We start from the raw sequence: 24,790 nt of genomic DNA on the forward strand, positions 1-24,790 counted from the left end.
CCCTGACTCTTCATGGCTCACCCGGCTGGCGATGTGACTTCGGGGAGCGCGGTTGACGGTGCGTCGTTTCGTGGAGGAGCCACTCGATGATGCGGTTCGTGGTGAATCACAGACTCCACAGCACGGCCAACCCCAGGCTTCCCGCATGTCCCACGATGGACGTGACGTGTCTTTCCTGCCTTCTGGTGCCTGTTGGGTCACTCATTCAGGAGTCTGGCCAGTCACCAATTAATTGTTTCCCTTAAATGTATTACACATGATTTTTTTTATCATTATTCTGAAACATTTTCTATTACCATGAATGCTCTTATGCTTTGTCATTTTTCCATGGACCTGCTCTTGTCTTCGTTTAATTTATGCAAGACTGAATACTGAAAGGATTAATGAAAGTGAATATTTATGGGAGTGTAATGCTATCTAAGGTTTTGTTTAATTACACTACATTTTATTACATTGCAATATATTGGGCTCTGCTTGAAATTGACTGATTTACACCATGGGCAGGACCTCAGTCCAGTCTGCTTTTTTAGCAGTTTCTTCAGTAATGAGAATATGGTCATATGCTGGATAAAGCTGATGGCAGATGGATGGGACAAGTATGATGTGAGCATTCGGGTTTGGTGATGTCATTGGTGTCAGGTCAAATGGGAATAAAATCGCTGCCTATATAAATATATGAGTGTGAACATAGGTATAGCGGGCTGCATCCTCTAGGTAAAACCAGTGCATTTTATTACTTGGAATCAGCTGTGGGATTGGGAATGGTTTGAACTGGTTTTCATTGATTAGTAGTGCATTTACCGTGAGACGGTTAGCAGTGTAGACCGACCAGAACTGTAACTTTGTTACATGGAAGGGTCATACACATGGTTTAGGGCCCAGTCTGCTCCTGCAGCCGCTTCCTCCTTAGTGTGATTCCTCAAAACGATCGTGGAGGATCTTTTGCAAACTGAGAAGTCAAATTTTAAGACAAAACACATCAGACCTTCTGCTGACGTCACCATCTTAACTTCACAATTTTCCCTCTTAAATCATCAAACCCCAAACCATGGAAAATTTACGTTAAAAAACTGGCATGTCGGTTTGAGGAGATTTATTTTCCACACAGCCAGTGAAATCACAGTGCAGATCATACAAAACTGTAAAATACAGAGTAATTATGTGCCAGATTATTGACTTTGCCTTCACCCATTCCTTCCTCTCTCCTGTTGATATCGAGCACGAGGCTCTACTGCCGCCCCCCTCGGCCCATCTTCAGCCAAGAGACGAACTGCTTGGCAGCTTGGTCCTGCAGGTAGGAGCTGAAGTCGCTGGTGTAGGTGCCCTCTGCGTGACGTCTTACCAGACCCCTGTGAAGGGACAGACGCCAGGGACCTGCCATAGGTGAGATGGCCTCCAGGGGAACATAAATGGAGGAAGACTCTGATTTTCTCACCAATTAACCACATTGTTTCTTGGAATGGAGCTCGCTTATCATTTGAGATTCGATGCTACAGAAATGCTCAAAGGGACTCATGCAGAGATGATATTTTTTTGTCACCTTCTCCAGCAAATAGTCTCCACTGTCCTGTTTCACATGTATTGAAATATCATAACTAAATAACTTCTCAAGATTTAAATTCCATCAACTGTGTTAGTTATACTTTCCAAAAATACAGTATATGTTGAAAATATGGCTGTGAGTTTCTTTTGTTTTAAGAAATTCCAGCAAGTCGTCAGCTACACACTTTCAGTACCCAAAACACCCAGATGGGGGCATTATATGTATAAGCAGTTTTGCTATGATGCTTGTTTCCGTAATGTGACTGGTTAACAGGGGAAAGAGGGGAAAGCCCACTGGCTTATACACAACTTCTACTCTGATGAGTTAAAGCCTTACTAATTTTCACAAATTATACTCTGTTTCCATAAATATGAGAGTGTACATATAGTGTGTTAGGAAATTGTATAAGTCTATAGGAAGCATATGGGTAAAATCTCAGAAATTGAACTTAAAGAACACTTTTAGGTTTGGTTGTTTTCAGTGGTCTGATCCATCCTTATTTTTTCCATAAACCCCGTGTTTTAATAGTGCAATTTTGCATAACACAAAGTTTTATGGGAACACATTTACCATTTTATATCAGAAACACCAATATACAGATTAAGGCTTAATCCACGTATCGGTTATTATCCGGTTACACCGTGGTTACACCGTGGTTACACCATTCACACACCATGGTTACACCGTTCACATGGAAGTAGAGCACACTCACTCACCCACTACTACTCCTCTTTGAGTTCATCAGCCACTGGATGAAGTCTTGCGCTCGTCTCGTCTCCAGGTATTTGCTGTAGTCGTTAGTGAAGGTTCCTTGAGAGTGCCTCTTCATGTGTGAGAGATTCCTGGGCTCCTCCAAAACGATGTCCTCTGTCAGGAAACTGGAAAAAAAAAAAACATGTTGTCCCTTTCTTGGATTTTGAAAAATACTTGCTAGGTCAAATGTCGATCTTCAGACAAGACATCACGTTTAAGCGTGGCTAAATGTTCAGTTTTCAAATGTTGATCTTCAGACATGATCTCATGGTCCTGGGAGTTGAACCTACAAACTTGAAGGTGGGGTTGGGTGACCGAAGACATTACCTGGAGCTGTCTTCTGTCTCCTGTGGGAGCGCTTGCCGGCCGCTTTGAACGACGACCAGCAGGACCAGTGCAACGGTGAAATGGATCCCTGTCATGTTGGGAGCTGGTGGGTAAAACACACACAGGTTCCCTGCTGTCTGGATGCTGATTCCCGAACCGCGAGCGTTTCTCTGCTCGCCTGGAAACAGGATGGAATGGCAACTCCCCCACCCCCCCACACGAGGGCTCTTAGTTAGACGGGGGGGGGTCGGTACTCACCTGTGGGCTTCTAAGCACAGTGCTGGTGTGGCTCAGGATCGTCAGGTGCCCTGGGCTGCCTTTGCGGCCCCCCCTCCCGCACAGCGCTCTTATATAGTGGCACGGCGCTGGGCGTTGAGCCTCTCCAACGCTGCGTGATGCACTCATTATTCCCGATCCACTACACCGGGCTGGACACAGCCTGCCCAAGGCGCACAGCCCAGCCAGCCGAAGCAGGAGCGTTGCTCCACAGCACGAGCTCAACAGGCGTTCCGGAAAGAGCTTGGCTGCTCCAGGATCAGAATTTTACAGACGGGTGAAGGGGGCCATCCAGGCTGAAACTGCGCGTTGATTTTAAGCCCAGTGATTTCCAAGGGACCGAGTGGCTTTCTCTCGCATACTGTCCAGATACGAACAATTAACTGATTAATGAAAGAAAAATTCAGCTGTCTCTGAAGTATGTAATTAATATATTTATATTTGAATATTATATTTCAGGAAATATTTTAAAATTGCATTTGTATGGCTGGTAACTTTGTTGTATTTATGCATCTTAGTTTCCAAATAACCAAACTGACGTTTTCATCATATGGAAACATTCAATAAAGATTATACATCTGAATAGGCACACAGTGGCTCAAAATATAAAGTGGCTTTAGATTTTTCTTTATATTCAGTATTTATTCTCTTATGTGGACACTTTTAATCATATATTCATCATTCATCTTCCATGGTTGCCAGTCTCTGCTTGGGTTGCCAGTGCAGCACAGCATATACACACTTTACAGGAAACTTGTAGATGTGGTTTCTGCAAACCGTACGCTTTGGGATTAGGAGAGAAAATGGACATATCTGTGGAAAGCCAAACTATGAGAGAGAGAGTGTGCCCCGCTCCACGCACAGCCAGGACAGGCCACGCTGCACCCCCCCCCCGAAGGTCCGAGGCAGCACACAACCTGCGGGACGGCAAGCCAGCCCATAACTAATTATTTAATGGTTAAACAACCTTGAACAGACGCTCCTCCTCTTACGACTGAGGTACGTTCCGAATGGCCATTCGTAACTTGAAATGTTCGTAAATCGTTATTCAACATCATTTTAAGGGTCTACTCAAGTACAAAGAACTAGGATGCTGGGAGTTCGCACGCTACGCTGCTGCGCGGTGGGAGTAGCGGCCAGAAGTCAAACTGCGCGGAATTGGCGCGCAGAAAAAAAATTTTATGTTGTGGACAAGAAATGGGAGCCCAAGGAACACAATTTGGACATACAGTCCTCTTTGTTCGTACATCTGAAAGCTCGTAAGTCGTAAGTTCGTAAGTAGAGGACCGTCTGTACTTCCAAATATCAGCAGGTTCACATTAAAGGGGGCATTATGGCTGATTATCACATGTGGTTTTTAAAGGTTTGTGATGCAGGTCCTGAACCACTATTACCAGTTGGCACTGGGCACAAACACTACAGCAGCACTGGTTCACAGTTACACAGAGTGTGCGTATGTACAAACCAAAAGATGATGCAAAGAAAGGACAAAATACACATAATTTCATTAATTTATTACACCTTACATAGTCTTCTGTGTAAATATACATCACAGCTGGTCTTTGGTCTGCATTTTGCTGAAGTTTATAAGTCATCACATAAATATCAGAACATGGGAAAATCATGAAAAGTGTTGGTTCATGTCCATAACAGTTTGAATGTGTCAGGGAGCTTTTTCGTCCAATTGGAATACAGGCAATAAGACTCGTTTTACACACTGAATCAACAGACAAAAAAGGCATAATTGCACAGGAAAAGGCAGAGATGGGGTGAATATAATGTACAGAGTTTTTAAGAGTCAACATGTAAGTACCAGATGAGAGTCCTTCACCAGCGTGGTCCAGCTACCCCCCCAGTACATCCGTCTGTCTGTCTCTACCCTTGTGTACATGACGTGCTGTGTCCACCTCTATCTGAATGGACCGTTCCGGAGCCTGTTGTCGCTCTACTTGGCTTTGTCAAAGCACTTGAGCAGGAAGTGACTCAAGTGGGTGTAGACGTGCCGATGGGCGGAGCCCTGAAGGCCGTGGTCTCTGTCCGTGTACCACTGTAACAGGGAGGAGGAGAAATAGATTTACTGCAGATATCCATCCATCTATTCATGCCTCTCTCCATCCTATCCAGCTAGCTATCATCCATCCATTTGTCCATCAGTCCATCTTCCATCCTTCTATCTGCCCGTCCACCATCCATCAATCTATCCACAGCCACCCAGAATAAGGCAGAAAACTATTATCCTGTGAGTCAGGTCAGCCAGTTAAAGCGCGTATATCGTCTGATTCTGATGTATGTAGGTCCCCCGGCTGGATGAGGCTCTCAAAGGGCCCAGTGGAGAAGGTATTAACTAATTAACAGTCAGTTACTCAGCACAAATCACATAACCCAGTAGTAAATAAGCAACAATAAGCAATAAGTAACACCTTAAAAGGCCTAGCAACCATTAACCAGTGAATAGTCCACTCATTAACATTGTGAAGGTCACACAAGACCCACTAGCATCTGTACAACATGACAGGGCTCTAACTGTACAGTGAATTCAGATGGACGTGACTGTTTATGTGATACAGGGCTGTGCTCCTGTACCCATCCTCAGTATCACCCCAGGCAACAATTGTGTGTTCTCCAATTGTATACCAAGTGTTACAATTAAGGTATCAAAACATTTTACAAATGAGAGGCCATTCGGCTCATCAAGCTCATTTGGGGAGAACCTAACTAATAGCTCAGAGTTGTTAAAATCTTATCTAACTCTGATTTAAAGGAACCCAGGGTTTTAACTTGAACTACACTAGCAGGAAGACGATTCCATACTCTAACTACACGCTGTGTAAATAATTGCTTCCTCAAATTCATTTTAAAATGTTCTCCTGCATATTTCCACTTATGGCCACGAGTTCTAGTATTTAAACTAATACTGAAGTAGCCATTTGGCTGAACAGCATCCAGACCTGTTAGAATCTTATATACCTGGATCATGTCCCCCCCCTTAGTCTTCTTTGCTCGAGGCTAAAACATATTAAACCTTCAACATTCAAAGTGTCCAGTTTTCCTGACGTTCCCAGAACTTTATCCCACTACTGCAACTACTGTCACAATTAAGAATAATAATATAAATGCAAATGAAGGGCCTGGTGGAGCAGGGGGTCACAGTGTGGCTTTACATCGCTAAGGTCACGGGTCTGAGGCTGGACAGTGTATTAACAGTATACACAGAGCTACGGTAAGGCGCATGCACCGAATCCAGTGTGCACCTATCACATGACAAGCCACCCCAGGAATGAGAACCCGAGTGCAACCATGTGGTGGGTGATACCACACTGTCCAGTCTGAATGGACCATTGTGAGTTTTTCCTGGTGGCTGGAGAGCCAATCCTGCCACCAACCCCCAATATTTTCCCTGTAAGTTGGAGGACCTACTTTCAGGGCTGGATGTAGGTTAACATCATACCCAGGATGAAGCAATTGTAGGTTAGGAGCCTTGCTCAAGGGCCCAACAGAGTAGAATCACTCCGGGCATTCACAGGATCTGAACCCACAGCACTTTCTAAAAATAAGTTTTATAAGACAACAGCCTTTTTCGACATCATTACCTGAACATATTTTTTACATATGTTACCGTCCCATCAATGACAGACCATCTGTTAAATTATAAAATATGGAAATAACGTTCTTTTAATGTTACAGTAAGAAAGTTCTCTGCCAACTCTGAAAAGATCTTTAAATAGCGCTAGCTAAAGTTCTGGGTACATTCCCTGTTAGCAGAGAGACCGGTCCCATTCCCCACCGAACATTTACCATGGCCTCAAAGTCCACTTGTTCGTTGACGAGTGCTTCGGAGATCGCTGCCCCCTGCTGGAAATGCACGTTGTCTAAAGGACATGACAAATAAGGAGAAATTAAACAGCAGGAGTGACTCCACCAGCTCTCTGTGGTTCGGAGGCTCGTGCTTTTCATAGACACTTTGGGCACCTGACTGCACACCTGTGCGAGATATAAAATGTCCACCAAGTGACACAGTGTCTCTCTATGTCCCTGAATGTTCTTATGTTGCACTTATGCTCCCTGAATAGTCTTCTTGGGTTCTTGCTTTGTTAGAAGTCGTTCTGTAGCTCCTGCTCCAGTCCAGCTGACACTGGTAACTGGGCATTCACTGGAAGCTCAGCCTAACTGCACTTATGCCTGGCTGACTCCTTGGCAGCAGGTATGTTTGTAATGTGCTATTTGCCTCAGTTGCATGTCGCTTTGGACAAAATAAATAAATGTAAATTCATTAGTGACTTTTGGAAACAAACGCGTCACAGAACTAGAGAACCGTTCTTGCACATAATGGACAAACGGAGCGGGGAACATAAGAGAGAGTTTACCATCTGCGGTGCCGTGAACCAGCAGGTAATTCACTGATTTGAAATTTCTGGCACGACCCATGACTGTGGAATTCTGTGAAACACACGCACAAGGCACAGCGTTTACAGGACACTGCAACGATCACCTCAGAGTCCCGAAACGCGGACGACGACAAGGCCAAATGACAACACCTGATTAGATATCACATTACGATGAACTTTACCATATAAAAAATGTTTATAGTTCCAGTAAAGTAATAAGTGTGCAAGTAGCAAGTTCATAAACTTTTCAGTCAGCTCAAAAACCAGTGGAAATATAAATGACTAGGAACCCTTAGAGATGATATCATATGAATCCACCGGGACACTTAGGGCTACTAACCCGGTAAAAGTCAGCGTTTTCCACAGGCAGGGTCATGTAGCGTTCAGTGTATATCGAGTCTGGAAATGACAGTGAAAAATAAGGCATTGGTGAAATCACTGTCTTCTACAATAAGGACTTAGAATTAGAATCATAGAAACTTGCGTTACGTTTTAACTGTAAAAATGGTTTTCCAGTCAGCCGACAGACATAACATTCATACATACCATAATATTCCCACTTTGATACTGGAGCAACAGCCATTCCGCACTTAAAAACTCCGCTCCCAGCACCCAGAACCATGGAAGTTACATAGCCTCCGTAAGACTGAAACAGGCGAGAGTTTACAGGTGGGAGAAATTCTGCATTTTCCATGCATTTCGTTAACAAAACAACACAGTTGATGTTGAATGCAAGTACGGCCAACACTGCGCGTTCTAGCACCCCAGGAGAGATAGCCCACCCTGCGCAGCAGAAAACAAATATTTTTTCAATTCAATTTATATTAAAAACATTTCAGTAGCAGAATGTCTGGCTGCTAACTTGCTAGCTTGTGTCTGTTTCACAAGAAAAGTAGTGAAATATTTCGTTCACTCGCTCGTTTGCACCCCTGGGCAGTCGCCCATGTCGCCTATAGCGTGGGCCGGCTGAGAACTTAAACAAAAGGTCATCTCACCCAGCCCCAAATGGCGACGCGCTCTTTGTCTACGAATCCCATCTCAATGAATTTCCTTAAGACAAAGATTCTTTTGTTAGTTGTTGTTTATACATGTTTATGCATTTATACGTTTGTTTAGATATTTTTGAGAAATGAGTAAAACAATAAAGCAAACAAAACTGGCCTGATCCGTAACTGATTAACGCCGATAACCAACCCAGTGATACACTGAACACACAGTGCGGAAAATAGAATATTCCGGATCATCGGCACTGGTTTCTGCCATCACATGAGGCTTTTCTCATGGATGCCCTCGGCACATCGGGGGGAGGGGGTTGTGCATGTCTGATTGTCCATCTGCCTCACTGCACTCACATTCTTCTTTTCTTTTTTTAGACAGGGTTTCGAAGTGGGAGGGGTGTTCGAGCTTTCATTCCGCAGCGATTCACTTTACCTAGCGGCTGATATCTGATCCTCCACTTCGTACGTGCCCAGCCGTTTGTAAATGGAGTGCATTATTTCGTCGCCCTGGTAACCGCTTCCCCTCCCATCGAAGCTGGCGACTATGATGTTTTCTGTGCTGGCCAGGTACGTAGCCCAGCTCAGCCTGAACCGGTAATCGACCTTCTGACTACAGGGCCCAGCATACCTGTGAAAACAGACCTGTAACATTCAGTTAGCCCGACAGAACTTTCATATCAGCAGGAACTGGAATTTGCTGACGGACTGCGCTTAGCAATCAGTACAGAACACTGCACTTTTTAATGCAGATTAGCCGTCTGATCCAGTTAGATAAATTGCCCAAAACAAACGATACTCACACGTCAATCAAGAGAGGGTACTTTTTTGATTTGTCGAAATCTGGTGGTAAAATCATCTGGTACCAAAGGTCTGTAATAAAACACGATAAGACGCGTGGATAAGCTGAAGTACCTCGCTGAAGTACAGCGCCTGGCCTTCCGAGACGTTTAGCTCTGATTGATCACTACGTCAAAGCCCAAGGGCTGAAAATGGGATCAATGAGGCTTGGAAGCAGCATATGGTTGGGAGCAGCCTGAGCTGTCAATTAATGGCAGGTAGAACCCAAAGGGACAGAGTGTATAAAAGCAACTGGTGATTGACAGCGCACACCAATCCCTTACTCTATGGCAGTGTGTCCCAATCTGGTCCTCAGGGACCCAAGGACAGTCCACTTTTTTACTCCCTCCCAGCTTTTTGTGGACTGTCTGGCAGGGAACTGGGAGGGAGCGAAAACATGGACTGTCTGGCAGGGAACTGGGAGGGAGCGAAAACATGGACAGATTTTGGGTGCCTGAGGACTGGGTTGAGAAACACAGCTCTATGGGATTCAAATTCTCTTCCAACCATCCATCCATCCATCCATCTTCCAAACCGCTTATTCTGGGTCGCGGGGGGTTCGGAGCCTATCCTGGAAGCTATGGGCACGAGGCAGGGAACAACCCAGGACGGGGGGCCAGTCCATCACAGGGCACACTCACACACCAGTCTAAATCTTCCTCCTTGATCTCTAATTTGACCATTGTGATACTGTGCGGTATTCAAAGTGCGTGACGTGAAGTGATAATATATGACAATATTTGTGCAGGGGGGGGCACGGGAACTGGATGACAGTAGGGCGAGCACAGCTGAAGTTTGATGGACTTTATAAAGCTCTTACCAAACTTCCCCAGTCTGATCTTGTCCCGGCGCATGCTCGGCATTTTCAAATTCTCCAGTATTTTCTCCAGATCTTTGTTGTCCTCAAGAACCTTGATCTCTGCAAACAAACACATCTAAATGCACTGGTTCTGTCTGTCACTACTTGGAAGAACAACGTGCAACGTTTTCACGTCTTGGTGAATTTCGGTTACCTGAGCCGGCACCTCTGGTATCCCTGAGTGTGAATAAAGGTAGACCAGGCCCTGTAGAGGCACCAACGAAAACGAGGGAAGTCACATGGAAATCAAGGGATTATGGATAATTTCAGATGGCACCTTGTGCCATTACTAAGAGAGAAGAGATGAGGGTTAAATCCCCTGTAAAAGTGACTGCATCTTTATTTTGTCCAGGTGGCTCTTGTATAGGTGTTGGCAACTGACCAGAACAATCCATTCTGTAGTAGGAGGCTTTCTGGCTGAGGTACCCGGAGTTGTACTGACATCTGTCTGTGTCCAGGGCACAAGTGAGGCACTGGCGCTCATGTGATACACCTCCAGTCGCAACCCTGGTACCACAAACAGCACCCCATGAGGGGGTCCAGGCTGAGCTGAACTCACGACAGCAAGTTCTGACAGATCACAGCAGACATGGACAGCTTCTCGCTGATGTTGACTCATGAATACTCTTCACTGATGAGAGTTGGTAGACCACGCCCACCATGTACCACAGATTAGCTGCGTTTGAGGCAAATACACCGCGCTGACATTACCTGTAGAGGTTTCTCTGGGCCGGGATTTGATTGTGTTCATTGCTTACAAAATATCTGCGAAAAGAATACAGTGTGATGTACACCTGCAGCTCCCACTAGTGGGTGAAGTAAGGATAGCCTCACAATCATACCAGATGTTCTGCAAAACCAATATGAAAGGCAGAACCCTATTTCAAAGCATAACCCTATGTTTTGAGCCTTGCAGTGGTGGGGGAGGGGGGGCAATAGCTGTAGGGGGTCTGCAGGGCCAGATGAAGCCCTCCTACAGTGAATCTGAAGAAGGCACCACCTGAATGTCGGCAAAAGTAACAGAGCGTAACACGTGCAGTGAGCTAGGCAGCTGTTTGACAAATATTGAGCTTCCAAGCCTTATACAAGTGCTCATCGCCCCCCCCGCGGCTGGGACTTACATGGCGTCAGCGGTCACGCTGGAGATGTAGATTACCTCCCACGCTCCTGAGGTGATGGGTACCCGCGTGCTCTGTAGATCCAATCCCGTGTGAGATTCAGCATCATTAAACTCACTTCCTTACCGCTTCATGGCTCTGCCATCACCTTCCTGACTCAAATCTCCCGCATTCTTCACATTTCATAATTATTTTGACAAGCAGGACTGACTGTCTCTTGATTATAACATTTTTACAAGTTCTTATATATTATTTTGAAATAAAGAGGGGGGTAAATGTAAGGACCTTACTTGCTTACAAAATTTCGTAAGTTCTTATGTATTATTTTGAAATACAGTAGGGGAGGGGTTGATATCACTTACTGCATTAACGTAATGGATATGCTTGTACCCTTGGGTGTTGCTCATCACTTGGTAAAAGCTGAGATTGTCCACCGTGAAGAAAGGGGGCAATGGGGAGAACTGGAAAGGCCAAAATAACCCCACGCCATTGTCAATGCAGCAATGGAATGACGGAGCATGCAGCAAGTAGCGCTTCTACTGCTTAAGCGAGGCTGTAGTGTCACAAAGCAACCAATAGGGCGGCGGTCTCACCTGCCCAACCCAGCCAGTCTCACTTGTTTCCACATAATTCTGAAATTAAAAGGAAGATAATGGAGTCCTCATCGTTAGCGAGGCCGACCAACATTTGGAGAGCGACCCGTTATGGTTATAATGGATCCTGGGTCGATTTGCATTTAGGTGTCACATGTTTACCACTTTCTCCACCCAGACTGTGCCGTTGAAGTCATATAGCTGAAGTGTGACGTGGTTCTGGCTCCTCTTCTGCCACTGAACGGCGATGCGTTCATCGGTGACCCAGATGACACTGCTCAGGTAGTGCTCACTGCAAAGGGACAAAGGCCACCGTCAAACCCAGAATCCACAGCGAATCCAACATGCAGCGAAAAGCGAAAAAGCCGCGGACACCAGATTTTGGGTCGCGTCATGTACTGTGAAGGCCTTTGTCTTTAAGGGTATTTTGGTCCATTCTGAGTTATAGGTTGATACAATTAAACAGCACTAACCCTAACCCTTACCTTTCTCCAACTGAACTTGGCACAACAACCTCCTTCACCGTGAAGCTATTTGCGGTGTCGACAACGAACAGCTTTACGTCAGGATTTGGTGAACCGGCCTTGGAGACAGAAGGATGACGTCAGGTGACATTGGGGACATTCAGTCCATCGGTCTCAGGCTGACGGATTATTATGTTGACAGTTCTGACTGGTCCTTGGTGTGGAACATTAAACAAAAACTCAACAGTGATTCCGATGTTTTGTTGCACATCTGATGCCTTTAATGTTGTATCCTAAATCTCCCCGAAGGCCTATTTATACACAAGCATCCAACAACAGCCTTTCACTTTATCCAGCGGTAAAAAATACATTTTTAATTGAGATGTATAATGAAGCAAAGATAATGTGTAACAATTCTGTTCCAAGTATTTCCAGTCAAGTTCCTACCTTAGGATACGGAATGTTGACTGTTTCTGGGTACTGCCCCGTTCCGTACCAAGAATATTCAATATTGTGGACTTGAGTGTCATTAAACTTGGCATATGCCAGGAACCTGCCACCAGGAGACCACCACATGGCATTGGTGGATGAGAACATTTCCTCTGTATTGGATAAGAGCAGTCCATTACATCCAAACATTAGATTCAAAGAAAAATACATACTGTTCTCCAGAAGTGGGTCCAGGAAGTAAAAATCCAGGCCAAGATTATGCTTCTACCAACCAGAGTCACGGTCACAGAGTCCTCAGCTGGTTGGTTGAAACAAAATCTTGGTCCAGATTTTCATTTTCTGGACTTTAACTATCTGCCTCTGATATACTCCATATGGCTAATTATGCACTCAAAGCAATTCCAGAGCAGACAAGCAGCTCCTTGCGACTTCCTGAGATGTTGTACTAACCCTCATAGACCCAGTCTGGAATTCCATTGAAGATGAGGTTCTCCTGCCCGTCTGTGGTTATCTTAACAGCCGGCGACGTGGTCTGTAGCTTCACATGCACGTTGTATTGCTGGACGTATGCCTACAGGACCAATGGTCACAGGCACTGCTGTGAGTCTGTGTTCAGTCACGCTGAACTTGTAAGCGATCGGTCTTTGGGCAGGGATGGTCCGGTGCACCCAGTGCTGCCCTGCCACCCTGCCCAGGATGGGAGATCAGTACTGGGTTTGTCTTACCAGTTTGTTCCCAGTTGGGGCCCATACCAACAACTGCACATTTTCCAGGTTATCGCCTGTCTCGACAAAACTCCTGAAAATAAAACAGGTCAGAGCATTAGACTTACATTCTGACAAATATCATGCACACAAGCTGCATATTTTAGAAATTATTTGAAGAATCTGATGCTGATAAGCAATAAGACCCAGAGCTCTGTCCTAATAACAGCTAATATCAACAGCTAGTGAGCTCGACTAAATCAATCACCAAAATCAGTAATGTCTATCTACCGTATTCATGCGTCACATGTACTTAGGGATATTAAGTAAAAGACCTACTGTGTTTCTGTATTGAAGATGGAATATGAAGCAGTGAATGAATGTCTCCACATCTGCCAAGACATGATGAGAATGTAAAGACCTTTATCCTTAAACAAACCTTATAAACAAACAATAATAAAAAAGGCGGCTTGCAGGATATGATACCTTACTGTAATTACTCGCCAGACATACAAACTTCGTATCAGCAGACACTAAATAATCACTGGCCTCTACTTTTGCCTGTGGAATAATAATAATAGATTACAGGATGTATCTTAAAACACAAACAGGCAAAGTGTTGGGGTCAGAGGGGGTCGACTCACAAATGTTTCCTTGAGCAGGAAGCTCATGGCTGCTCCAGTTTCCACATTGTAGCGGAACACAGTTCCATTGCTTGTTTTGTGCAGGTATTCATTGTCTGTGACAACCAAAAACTAGGCCGGTCAGGATAGTCTTCATTTTTAGGTTTAAGAGTTAAAATTCACAAAAGTTCTTGGGCAGATTCTCCAGACTGCAGTGGGTTTGGAGGGGGTGAAGTTAAGTCGGTAATGAGATGTCAACACAAAACTGAAACTCACATGCATCAACACTGGCTGATTGAGTCTAAGCTTTACCCCTCTGAAGAAAGAACCGAATTTTTCATGAACATATTAAATGGGCAAATGCTTCTTACATGGACACATCTGCATTACCTGATATCCACCGCATATTATATGACTTGTAATTGAAGCTGCTGTTGAAGTAGTCTTCAATCGTGTACGTCTTCTGGGAATCGCTTGAAGATCCTCCTGAAATGATCAGAACAGCCAAAAAATGTGGGCCCCATTGTTCATTGTTCATCCCCCCCAGGAACACAAAAAATTATTTTCCGTATCATTTGTTCGCAAGGTTCCCATTCACGTGCAATTTAACTACGTGTTTTAGCAAAATATATAGGATGCTGCGACAGTGGGTATTTCTGAGCTCCGAAACACGTCGGCAGTGCTGTGTCTAATTTCCCTGTTTGTTCGGGGGAAAGTAAAATGAAGTATTTTACTTTATTTTATTATTAATTTTTATTTTATTTTTTTAAACTTATCCCCACATTACACTGCTTGTAAGGGAAATTTCAAAGACATAACTGTGAAAAACAACAGGATAATTCTGTTTCTCAGTTTCATCGTCTTACTTTAGGCTACTTTACTGCTGTCTCGCATTCCTGGTACTTACACAACTCTTACCGAATTCGGATGATGCAGCCAATTTTGTGATGCACCGTATTCTGTACTCCAGTGCACTACATTTACTGACACAATGAAAAATAGCGTCGCCACTCGTCTTGTATAATGCGTATAATCATCTCGTTCTGGAACACAAAACGCTCCTTACCGTGTTATACCGGACCATCCCGCGTTAAAAGGAACGGGTGTCAAACCTATTTGCAAGTGTCAGAAAATGCAGGAATGCTGGATTTAATAAGACGACAGCTGTCTGAAGTGTGTAAACACAACGAACATGTCTTTTTAAAGACCCACTCAGCACATCGTTGCTTGTTCAGCAGCCACACTTGGGTCACAAAATCTGATGAAAGCGGCGTTAATTAGTCACCCCTTTGACGGAGATAACGTGAACACCCAGGATATTAAATCTTTCTAGGCTTACAATTTCTATTTATGGTGATGCAACTCAAGTGTTTTTCATTGCAAGTCCTTGTTTTTCCCTAGTTGCTTTTGGGGTCACAAGATTTGGTGGGTGCTATCAAATATTGTGACCCCTCCACTGAAGGTGCATGGTGTAACCCAGTCATGAAATCTTTCCGATTCGGTAAGAGTTGTGTATCAGAATGTGAGACAGCAGTTAAGTAGTCTAAAGTAAGATGATGAACCTGAGCTCAGAAATACCCACTCTAGTAGCTTCCTATATATTTTGGAAGAAATTAAATTCAGTAAAATGCGTGGAGTGCGCGTGTACGTGAACCTCGCGAGCACGTGCAGTAGCGCCTCTAGGGTCACAGAATTTGGCGTAACACCGGCACCTGGTTTAAGACCACAGTACTTAACTTATACCAGGAATCGGTCATTCGGTGCCAAATTTATACAGAGTATTTATTACAAATTGTAATATTTCTTCTTCGTATTATTATTATTATTAGAATGTGCTGTTACTTCTTAAAAAGCAAGATCAAATATTCTGGTTCATATCCTAGACCCAGAGTCTGTGTCTGTTCCGCATCACGGATGCAGATAAATAGCTAAATTCTCCTGCATGTGCTGCAGCAAGGGGGCGGGTGTCGTTACTTCTACTCAATGGGATATGAGGGAGTTTGATATTGAGACGGGGGGTTCCCACACAACTAAATAATTTAATTAGTAAGGTCTGTTTACTGGGGGAATGAATGAGGCCAAATTAAACCCCCCCCCCCGCTTTAACGGCCCCCTTTCTTCTACTCAGGGTTCTTGAAGGACCTCATGAGACCAACTCCATGATTAACGACTAGCAGAATGATCGGCTCCGATTTACAATTACAGCTCTTTGGGCTTCGCTGCTGTCTATAATTAACTAATTTAAATCCAGTTACTCAAAATAGAATTTTCATCATTTTTAGATTAATACACAGTAAGAGAAAGTTTTAAAGAAGGTCACTAAACCCAACATGATTATCTATCCGGATACTTCATTATACAGAATTAAGTAAGAGCAAACTTTTTTGACACAACACGAACCGTATTTATCTACAAATAAATACGTACGTAGGTAAATCACAGGCTTACCATTTAAATAAATTGACGTCGGCACTGCTATTAAGACCACAACGCAGGTAGCGCCCAGCAGCGCTAGAATTGCATTTCTCCAATTCTGCTTTAAAAGAAATAAATACAGACTTATAATAGTTCTACATTCAAGTATATAAAGTCCAGATAATTACATTTTCAAGTTTCGCCTTCAGTGAATCCACTTTTTATTAAATGAAACGCAAGCAGATTTAGATAATTCTTTGTATTCAGTGCAAGCTAATACCATGAAAATATACACATTTAGAATTTTTCTCCAAAAATACATAAAAACCATTACTAACCATAACTGCATCGGGGGTGGAAATAAAGCGGGGCTGAAAATCTCGAGTTTCTGTGGCGTATAGCGGCTGAACGCTGAAAAAAAGTGACCAGGAGGAGCGTGTCCGCCCGCAAACCGAGTTACATATTATCCTAACTATGCTCGTAAAGGGGAGGATGAAGCCGCGTCGGATTAAAGTTCTCCGAGTTAAAATGTGTTTTCCTTGCGAAACCATTGAATTCAAGGCGGCCCAGTTAGGAAGGCAGAAGTTGCTACTGGCCACATGAATGACTTGTTTTATCATGTTTCGCAAGAACCTTTTGTATGAGGTCACGTTGGATTATGTTTAAAGCATTTATCAGATTAACTCGTAGGATATTCCGTTAACGATGTTTATGTTTAACGCCACACCCAAATATAAATATCAGACATTGCCTTCACCACCACCGCTACACTGTATTTATTGTAAAAGTAGCCGAAGTCGTTCTCCACCTGTTCGCTTATGTCACCCTATTGATTTGTGTCGTGCGTAGGGTTGCCACCTAACACATGTCAGGAGGGACACTTACGCGCTACTCCATGCAGGTTTTACTTTCAGTTTTTCTTGTGCCTTTACTGGTTTGTTTCTTTGGTTGACAGACTCATCCAGCTGTTTCACATTAACATTATTGACACATGCATTATTATAGGAGACTGACCGATCAACACACAGCAAGAAGTCGGGGCTTAAGCGAAACCTGGGTGGTTGAAATTATTAAAACGGTTGTTTTCAAACCCTGTCAGTTTATCGTGTCTCTCCTGATATGGATTAGATGCTCACCCTAGCCGTGCTTGTTAAACAGATTTTTGCCATTGTCAATGTCATAATGCCTACTCTTTGCATAACATATTTCTGTAAATTTCATTTATCTATTTGCTATCTCTTTTTTATTGTTCACAATCAGGACATATCGTTTGGGCAGGCAATTTACGCTTTTCTGACGCAACAGTACCAATATAAAAAGCGTCACCTGTCATATAACTCGCATCTCATCATATCCTGAGTACTGACAGGTGCTCTCAGTCGTAAAAGCGACCGGGATGTTAGACGTTTCCTTTGGGGAAACCGAGAGCGGTAAGAGAGCAAGGTCCCATTTGTATTGTAAAGGACTGAAAATGCAGCGCATATCCTGTTCAGCTGACTGGGTTTTCCAGATACGCCTACTGGAAGTTCTCCGTTAGCGGCGCGTGTTTACCGGGTTTATGGTGAATGCGTGGAAAACGCTGAGGCAGTCCGGCAGCGGTGATAATTACAGCATAAAGGTCAATCATTATTCACTCCTGTGCACAATTACACTCTCAGGGAAACAGGGTAGCAGTTTGAACCTTTGCTCGTCATTTGGGCGGTACCTGACATTTCTTACATTTAAGGTACAGAAATGGACTACCCAATGTACAAACAACATTTTATGTATCCCTAATGGTATAGAAATGTTCCATAGAGTACATTTCTGTACCTTAAAAGGTATGTTTACCTACAGCATTTAAGTACCCCTTATGACAAACCCCAGTGACAAGCAAAGGTACAAACTGGTACCATTTATTCTGTGAGTGTAGTTAAAACTCTGTGTGAATGAAGGTCATCTGTCTCATATTTCAATGTAAAAACTGAAATGAGAAAGTAACCCTACAATGTGACGTTTTCCTGCCCCGTCTTCAGTCTTCTGCCACTGAAAGCTATAATCACCAGTATTGTCAGTCTTGCGTATGTGATCAAGTTGGACAAAGACTTTAACTTCTTCATTTCAAATAAGGTTGTGAACATTTTAGTTTCCAAATTCTTCATCTCTCAGTTCACTTTCATATCGTTTCACATAGGGCTTGACTGTGGTTAACATTCGGCCCTGGGCTTTGTGATCCCCTCGGTAAATCTGGCTGAGTGGTGGTGGGGGGTGGCGTATGGACCTCATGGGGGGGTCTGCCCTGATAGATTCACATACTAATATGCCCACTGGGAAAATGCTGCTATGGCCAGTCCAGCACCAGTTTCACATCACTTTCACATGGTTCTGAGATGGGGGCTGACGTTTGTTTTGAAAGAAATGTCCCAAATTTTTTCTCCTTCAGGGTAGAAACTTATGGCAGCTGGAGAAATGCAAAAATGCAAAGTTAGGGTGCATCTGTGTGGGTTTAAATGTGCAGTGGCGGATTGCAAGGTGTATTCGTTGTTTACAATTATTTTTGGTGGTGGTGAAATAATATCACTCCTCTCGCACGGACATTAATTAAAGGTGTCCATCCATCTGTCCATCTTCCAAAAAAGGGGTACAGGGATAGGGGGCTGGAGCCTATCCCAGGATGTATACTATCTACACAGACTGAGGCAGGGGGGAACCAAGGGCTATTGGAAGGCACACGCTGAAACATGATGGTGACTTTAGAGGCAGCCGTTCATCTAACTTGCATGTTTATGGACTGTGGGAGAATGTGGGAGCCAGAGGAATGTCACACGGGGCTGGGGGAGTCACCAAACAGCCGGGGAATTAAACATTTTAGGCGGCTAAATGGTTCTTGAAGTAATTGAAGGAAAACATCAGAATCATGGGCAGCTGCCAAGTTCCAACAGTCATTCTTCGGTCTTGGCAATAGTGTCGGTCCTTAGTGCGAGGAGCATTTTGCACTTGTAGCTGTCGTCACCATAACCTTTTCACGTGTTGTGACCACGTGCCCAATGTAATGAGTCTGTAATGATTATTTTGGGTGTATTTTTTTTTTCTTTTACTTCTCTGTCCCAAAACATGCTGTGGTAGTTTTGTTACTTTTTATTACGTCTATTCCCTCTTAGTTTGAGAAATCTTTTTATATGAATAAAAAATTGAAGATGTTGGATAAATCAGATGGTACCTTCCCAGCTGTCTGGTATTTGGCTGCCGGTGTTGATCTCTTCCCTGCAGTCGCATGGCAGTGGCTTTCAGGAAATCAACCTGATTCTTTTGTCGCAGAGCCTGTATTCCATGGGTGCCCTTATATGAGGCTGTCAGTTACTGACATTTCACATCCAGGCTTCTGATTGGTTCTGTCTTAAGCCAATGGGCAGACATACACAGAGCTGGCTTTGATTTTTTTCATTGGCCACAGAGGCTACTTGTTTTCGTTGAGGTTAAGCATTCCTGAGTAGCATTCTTGGACAATTTGGGGACAACACCAACACAAGTAAGTCAAGTGAATGGAAAAAAACTGTCTTGATTTCTTTACGTTATCAGAAAAAGGGTAAAACATTTTTACCTTTGCTTGTTCCTGGGGCGGCACCTTCAAGGGTCTTGGTACCTCTAAGTTCCCTTAGCTGTAGGTAATCGTACCTTTTAAGGTACAGAAATTGACTCCATTGATGGTACATTAATTATGTTTGTACCTTTTGGGATGTTCCTCAGAGTTAATTTCTCTACCTTAAAAGGTAAAATAAGGGTACAGCGTCAGTGACCAGAGAAGGTACAAATCTTTACCCTTTTTTCTGAGAGTATAGACTGGGTTTTGTTTCAGCTCATACATCACAGAAAACATTTCTTTTCTGGCCAAAATCTGATGTGCTGCATTGCTTGCTTAAATAAATATTGTGATATACTCTAAGAAAGAAGGAATTCATGTTTGAAATATGAAAGTAGAATCTGAATCAGCATTGGTTGTAGGTGTCACAGTCCTCTAAGTGCAGATGGTCATGCAAGCAATCTTTTGGATGCACATGGAAGTTTACGTTTGGCAATGAGCCTGAGATCACAGCTCTCATGATGGATCCTCTAAGAGAATTTTGAGAGGCGGTAAGCGAAACAAGCTGAACACAGCTGTCTGGCAGGATAAGAGGGATTTCCCATTGTAATCTTGGTTTTGAATGATGCGTGACAGGAATCACCGTGGGTTAAGAAAGGTCATTTTCCAGATTGTATTCCAAGTAGATTGTGAATTGAAGAGGAAATATCCAGTGTGTTTTTTTTTTTGTTGTTTTGGAGATGAGTCTGCGAGTGACCTAAAATCAGGCTTCCTCATCATACGTTAGAGTACTGGGAAGCGAAACTCATCGAGTCCTTATGTAATGCAACTGAACACTTCTGCTAAATTTTCAAAACACATCAAGTCTACGGTAATTTCCTTGAAAAAAATATACTGTGGATTGAATGAAGTTTGGAAATTTATTCTTCGGTTCTCTAAATCAAACGTATTGAAGCTCACACCCTTACAATAATACACAAAATGTAACCAAAAGTGCAGTTTTCTTCTCGTTAATGAATTTAACAACAATCACTGGATTTCTGTAGAGAAAGACCTAATGGAAACCTAATGATGAGACACACGGTGATTTACAAAGTATGGTGTAGGGCAGCGTTTCCCAATTCGACTCTCTTCTTTTTCCTATAAAGTTAGCATGTCCTTGGGGTTGGGGAACCAGATGACCTCAGACCCCTAGCATTTGTTTTCTCCCTGCCTGGCAATTATTGGTTGGTTTATTTTCTTTACTCTTTTCTTTTCTCTCTTCTTTTCTCATCTTCTCTTCTTTTATCCTCTTTTCTTTTCTTTTCTTTTCTTTAGTGTTTCAATTATTCCTTAAAAATGTTGCACACCCGTGTAACGCGCCTTGTGGGCGAGACTGTTGTGGAAAGCATTATATCAAAATAAACTAAACTGAATTGATGACTTGTGCACCCCCACACACAGCTGTGGGCTCCGATGGGACCCTGCAGGAAGTGGTATCTGCTGCCACCCAAACAAGTGTCTGCTGTTTAAAAAGCCTTAGGCAGAACCTCAGCCCGATCACAGGACCACTGTTCCTCCACAAACTCATAAAAGCCGCCCCTCCTGTTCTTGTAGTGCACTATAGTATGAGGCAGGTTTTTGCAACTTTTCTACATTTCTGTGATAAGGTGCTCAGTGTATGCCTGTTTCATCTGGGCTCCTGGACATACATGGGGCTGTGAGGCACACGCACTTACAGAGGGGGGGAAATGACTGCTTCCTCTGTGGCTGGGGTTAGGCTGCTGGCGGGGGGGTCCCTCCCACGCCAAAGGATACAGCCAGAAATTATATGGAGAAGCGAAATAGAGCATCTGCCTTTTAAAGAAGTGATTTTGAGAGATTTTTTTCTCCCATCTGTTTTCATTGCCGTTTAAAAAAAATAAAAGAATGTAGGTACATGAATATTTTCATAGATGTTTTTCCGTGTATTTGAAAGGCAGGGCCACTTTTCTAAGAAATTATGAGACTGAACGTAAAAAAATGACTAAATGTGTACATTTGCATTTCAGAATATTGGTTTTGTTACATCGTTTCATTTTTGCTTTTTGAAGCTCATTTGAAACCTGGTCTGAAGCAGTTAAACCCAACCTCAGGTACAGTGACACTTTGTTTCTTCGGTTTTGGACCGACAGCCATACTTCTTATCATTTTCATATTTCATTTACTGGAGCACAGTACCAGTCCTGGATTACTAGGCAAGTATCACCGGCGCCCCCTGTCCACGACAAAGCAAAATTACATGGCAAATCTGCACCCCTGGGTGGCCGTCTGTATCTCCTATAGGATTGACTGGCTCTGTACTGGAGAACAAAAGTAGTTCTTGGAATGAATTCATTACCTTTTTACATTTCTTGCCTTAAAGACTGGTAAATATCCTCTTGTTCCTGTGAATTAAGATTAGATTTAAATAGCAAATATTTGTTTTCAGTATTTGACTTTGAGTTCTTTCTCTCGAGACTGCTGAGAATCGGTGCTCTGAAGGGGTTGTGTACTTATCATTATGCTTGTGGTTAAGGAACGACTAGAGTACGGAAATGTACGGGTGTGTAAACAAAGTGAAATTGCTGCGTGTGATTCTGCAGCAGCTGGATCTGCGCCGGACATTTGGATTTGATTTCCAGGCAGCCTTCGTAAGCTCCGGTCTTTGCGTCTTCCACCTTCTGAGGCTTGTCCCTCTGATCTGCCGGAGACACACGGTGTTTATCGATCGCAGCATCTGGTCTGGTGTGCCCCCCCCCCCGACGGCGTGAGTTCCCGTTAGCTCAGCAGGCCTCGACAGCCAGAGGGGGGGGGGGGGGGGCTGTTTTTCATCCTGACCATCCAGTTTTACTAGTGCTGTCACTTTGTAAACTTCATCCACACTGAAATAGTAATTACGACAAACAAGTACAGTAAGAACATCAAACGAGTAACATTTCCATACAGTAACAATTTAGTGAGAATTACAGTTTTTCCAAACGGCTACAAAAAATCCCCTTCCCTGAACAAAATGCTTAGAGGTCCGAACTTGTGAATCAAATTGATCACTTTATTTTGCAGAACTTATTGCGAACACATTGTCACTCACTAAAACATTTTGCACTGTGATGCATTTGTGCTGCAAAATGGTACACCTGTCATCGTTTACACCCAACGACTCAAAATTGTTCACACTTGTCTCTAATGATGTGATGAAACCAACCGCATAGAATACAATCCAGTTCAGAGTGCACAGATGGTGACGTTTGTTTCTATCCATTGTATCAATGTTCACCAATTTCAGAGGCAGAGGGGGAAGAGGGCATGTCAAAGAGGCAGAGGGGGAACTAGAACACGGGGAAGAGCAAGTCGAAGAACATTCATTTCAGATGAGATTCGAGCAGCTGTGCTTGACCATCTTCTTGTTCATGGAATGACAATGAGGGAAGTAGCAGAAAGAGAACTCAAGCTGAGTAGATCTCTGTGGCCACCATAATCATGAGATTCTGAGATGAGAACAAGTGATCGTTATGGTCCTTGAAAGTGCACTGTGTACAGAAGTACGCACACGTCACTGTGCCAATAGAAGGAGGGGGAGGGGGGATAATTGGCCAATGTGCCAGTGTCAAAGTCCCTGACTGTGGAGGTGGCAACGTGACACTCTGCACAGTCATGAGTATCCAGGAGGTTCTCCACTGTCATGTTTGAGCAGGAGCTGCAAGATCCTGAGCGTTCAGAGTATCCTGTCTATGCCGTAGTTCAGAATGGTGACGGTTTCACCGTGGTGTTCAGATACAGGAGTGGATGAACATCACCCAGCCATTGATGAACGTCAGCCATCCACGTGCTGCACTTCCCTCATGGCGATGGAAGGCCTGACCAAAAAGCCGATACTGGCGAAGACCTCCTCCAGGCAGTGGAGATGCCATGTGCTGACATGGATGTGAAGTCATGTCAGGGCTGGATCCTGCATGCCGGTGTTCTTCCCTGAGTATCTAGCTAGGGAGAACATTTCCTGTGATGTAGATGAGATCTTTTGGCCTGACCCAGAACAGAGACATGATGCCAAAGCAGAATGTCTTTGATCTGGCAGTTGCACAAACATTTAACACTGCACTGTAATGTGCTATTCATTTATGGTTTTGTCTTGGGCTTTTTGCAGTATTGTCTTTTTACTGAATGCAAGAGCTGAATACTACAGGCATTCAATACTGTATTGCTAGCAGTACATATAGTATGTAATATGTAAACCGTAACTAGGTTGTGAATTTTGGAAAATTTTGTGTGTGTGTGTGTGTATGTATATAGCATTTCACCATGAAACTATTACCAATAAAGAAATTAAAAATATAAAAACTTGCATAATACTCTAACATTCGTATATTTTCAACCTTGCATCCTATTTTCGCTAAAACCTTACTGGGGACAGAGGGTGGAGTCTATAAGCCAAGAGGCAGAGGATAGGACAGGACGCGATGACAGCCAACTAAAAGATAAATTGTGTTAGCCTACCCTCTTCCGGGGAGTGCATGTATTACAGATGAGTATATAACGTATTGCCGAAGTAGAGTAACATTTAGAGTAACTGATATGATTTTTCCACACAACCTTTAAATCAATTCTAATTGAAGTAAAAAAATGTAAATGTTTGCATATTGAAGTATGTAAAATTTAAATAAAAAAAATAACAGCATTCACGGGAGAATTAAGGGTTGTAAGTATGACAAATTTTATATGACACAAAAATTACGGAATTCAAAAATGGGAATAAACTGGGGGGGCTAAAAGAATTTACGGCTGCAAGGACCGCACCGGCAAACGCCCCCAACCTCCAAATTCCAATAGTTTGAACCAATCAGCTTCAAGGTCCCCGGTGTTCTCCAATCACGGCTCCGGTCGAAACAACG

The 24,790-nt window shown here is 43.5% G+C and overlaps 2 protein-coding genes across 3 annotated transcripts; both read right to left on the reverse strand.

Moving 5' to 3' along the window:
• Positions 1–1,052: 1,052 nt before the first annotated feature.
• Positions 1,053–2,936, reverse strand: LOC125709676 (pro-glucagon-like). The gene is made up of 4 exons (XM_048978348.1): positions 2,882–2,936; positions 2,624–2,726; positions 2,260–2,421; positions 1,053–1,349 (listed from the first exon to the last, which is right to left on the reverse strand). The coding sequence occupies exons 2-4, from the start codon at positions 2,716–2,718 to the stop codon at positions 1,229–1,231; spliced, it is 378 nt and encodes a 125-aa protein (XP_048834305.1). The 5' UTR covers positions 2,719–2,726; positions 2,882–2,936; the 3' UTR covers positions 1,053–1,228.
• Positions 2,937–4,398: 1,462 nt separating this feature from the next.
• On the reverse strand, positions 4,399–16,912 carry LOC125709662 (dipeptidyl peptidase 4-like). Of its 2 annotated transcripts, none has more exons than XM_048978320.1 (26): positions 16,684–16,912; positions 16,379–16,463; positions 14,321–14,416; positions 13,952–14,046; positions 13,794–13,868; positions 13,647–13,699; positions 13,329–13,401; positions 13,054–13,174; positions 12,601–12,755; positions 12,175–12,272; positions 11,852–11,981; positions 11,690–11,728; positions 11,459–11,557; positions 11,100–11,170; positions 10,690–10,743; positions 10,361–10,485; positions 10,133–10,183; positions 9,940–10,038; positions 9,083–9,152; positions 8,716–8,910; positions 8,280–8,334; positions 7,831–7,930; positions 7,625–7,683; positions 7,264–7,336; positions 6,695–6,768; positions 4,399–4,946 (listed from the first exon to the last, which is right to left on the reverse strand). In XM_048978320.1, the coding sequence occupies exons 1-26, from the start codon at positions 16,894–16,896 to the stop codon at positions 4,845–4,847; spliced, it is 2,460 nt and encodes an 819-aa protein (XP_048834277.1). In that variant the 5' UTR covers positions 16,897–16,912; the 3' UTR covers positions 4,399–4,844. The 2 variants fall into 2 exon arrangements, with proteins under 2 accessions (XP_048834277.1, XP_048834276.1); XM_048978319.1 differs by having other exon boundaries at positions 16,379–16,466.
• Between the last annotated feature and the right edge of the window lie 7,878 nt (positions 16,913–24,790).

This window comes from Brienomyrus brachyistius, chromosome 16 (assembly GCF_023856365.1).
Source record: "Brienomyrus brachyistius isolate T26 chromosome 16, BBRACH_0.4, whole genome shotgun sequence".
Classification (NCBI taxonomy): Eukaryota; Metazoa; Chordata; class Actinopteri; order Osteoglossiformes; family Mormyridae; genus Brienomyrus; species Brienomyrus brachyistius.

Excerpts from the sequence above, each read along its gene's own strand:
- LOC125709676 (XM_048978348.1), bottom strand. The coding sequence starts at position 2,718 with ATGACAGGGATCCATTTCACCGTTGCACTGGTCCTGCTGGTCGTCGTT. Across the intron at positions 2,422-2,623 it reads GAGACAGAAGACAGCTCCAG|TTTCCTGACAGAGGACATCG; the intron begins GTAATGTCTTCG and ends TTTTTTTTCCAG. Across the intron at positions 1,350-2,259 it reads TCAAAGAGGAGTAGTAGTGG|GGGTCTGGTAAGACGTCACG; the intron begins GTGAGTGAGTGT and ends GTCCCTTCACAG.
- LOC125709662 (XM_048978319.1), bottom strand. The coding sequence starts at position 16,896 with ATGGTTTCGCAAGGAAAACACATTTTAACTCGGAGAACTTTAATCCGA. Across the intron at positions 11,171-11,458 it reads ATATCCATTACGTTAATGCA|AGCACGCGGGTACCCATCAC; the intron begins GTAAGTGATATC and ends TTGGATCTACAG. Across the intron at positions 7,684-7,830 it reads ATCAAAGTGGGAATATTATG|ACTCGATATACACTGAACGC; the intron begins GTATGTATGAAT and ends TGTCATTTCCAG.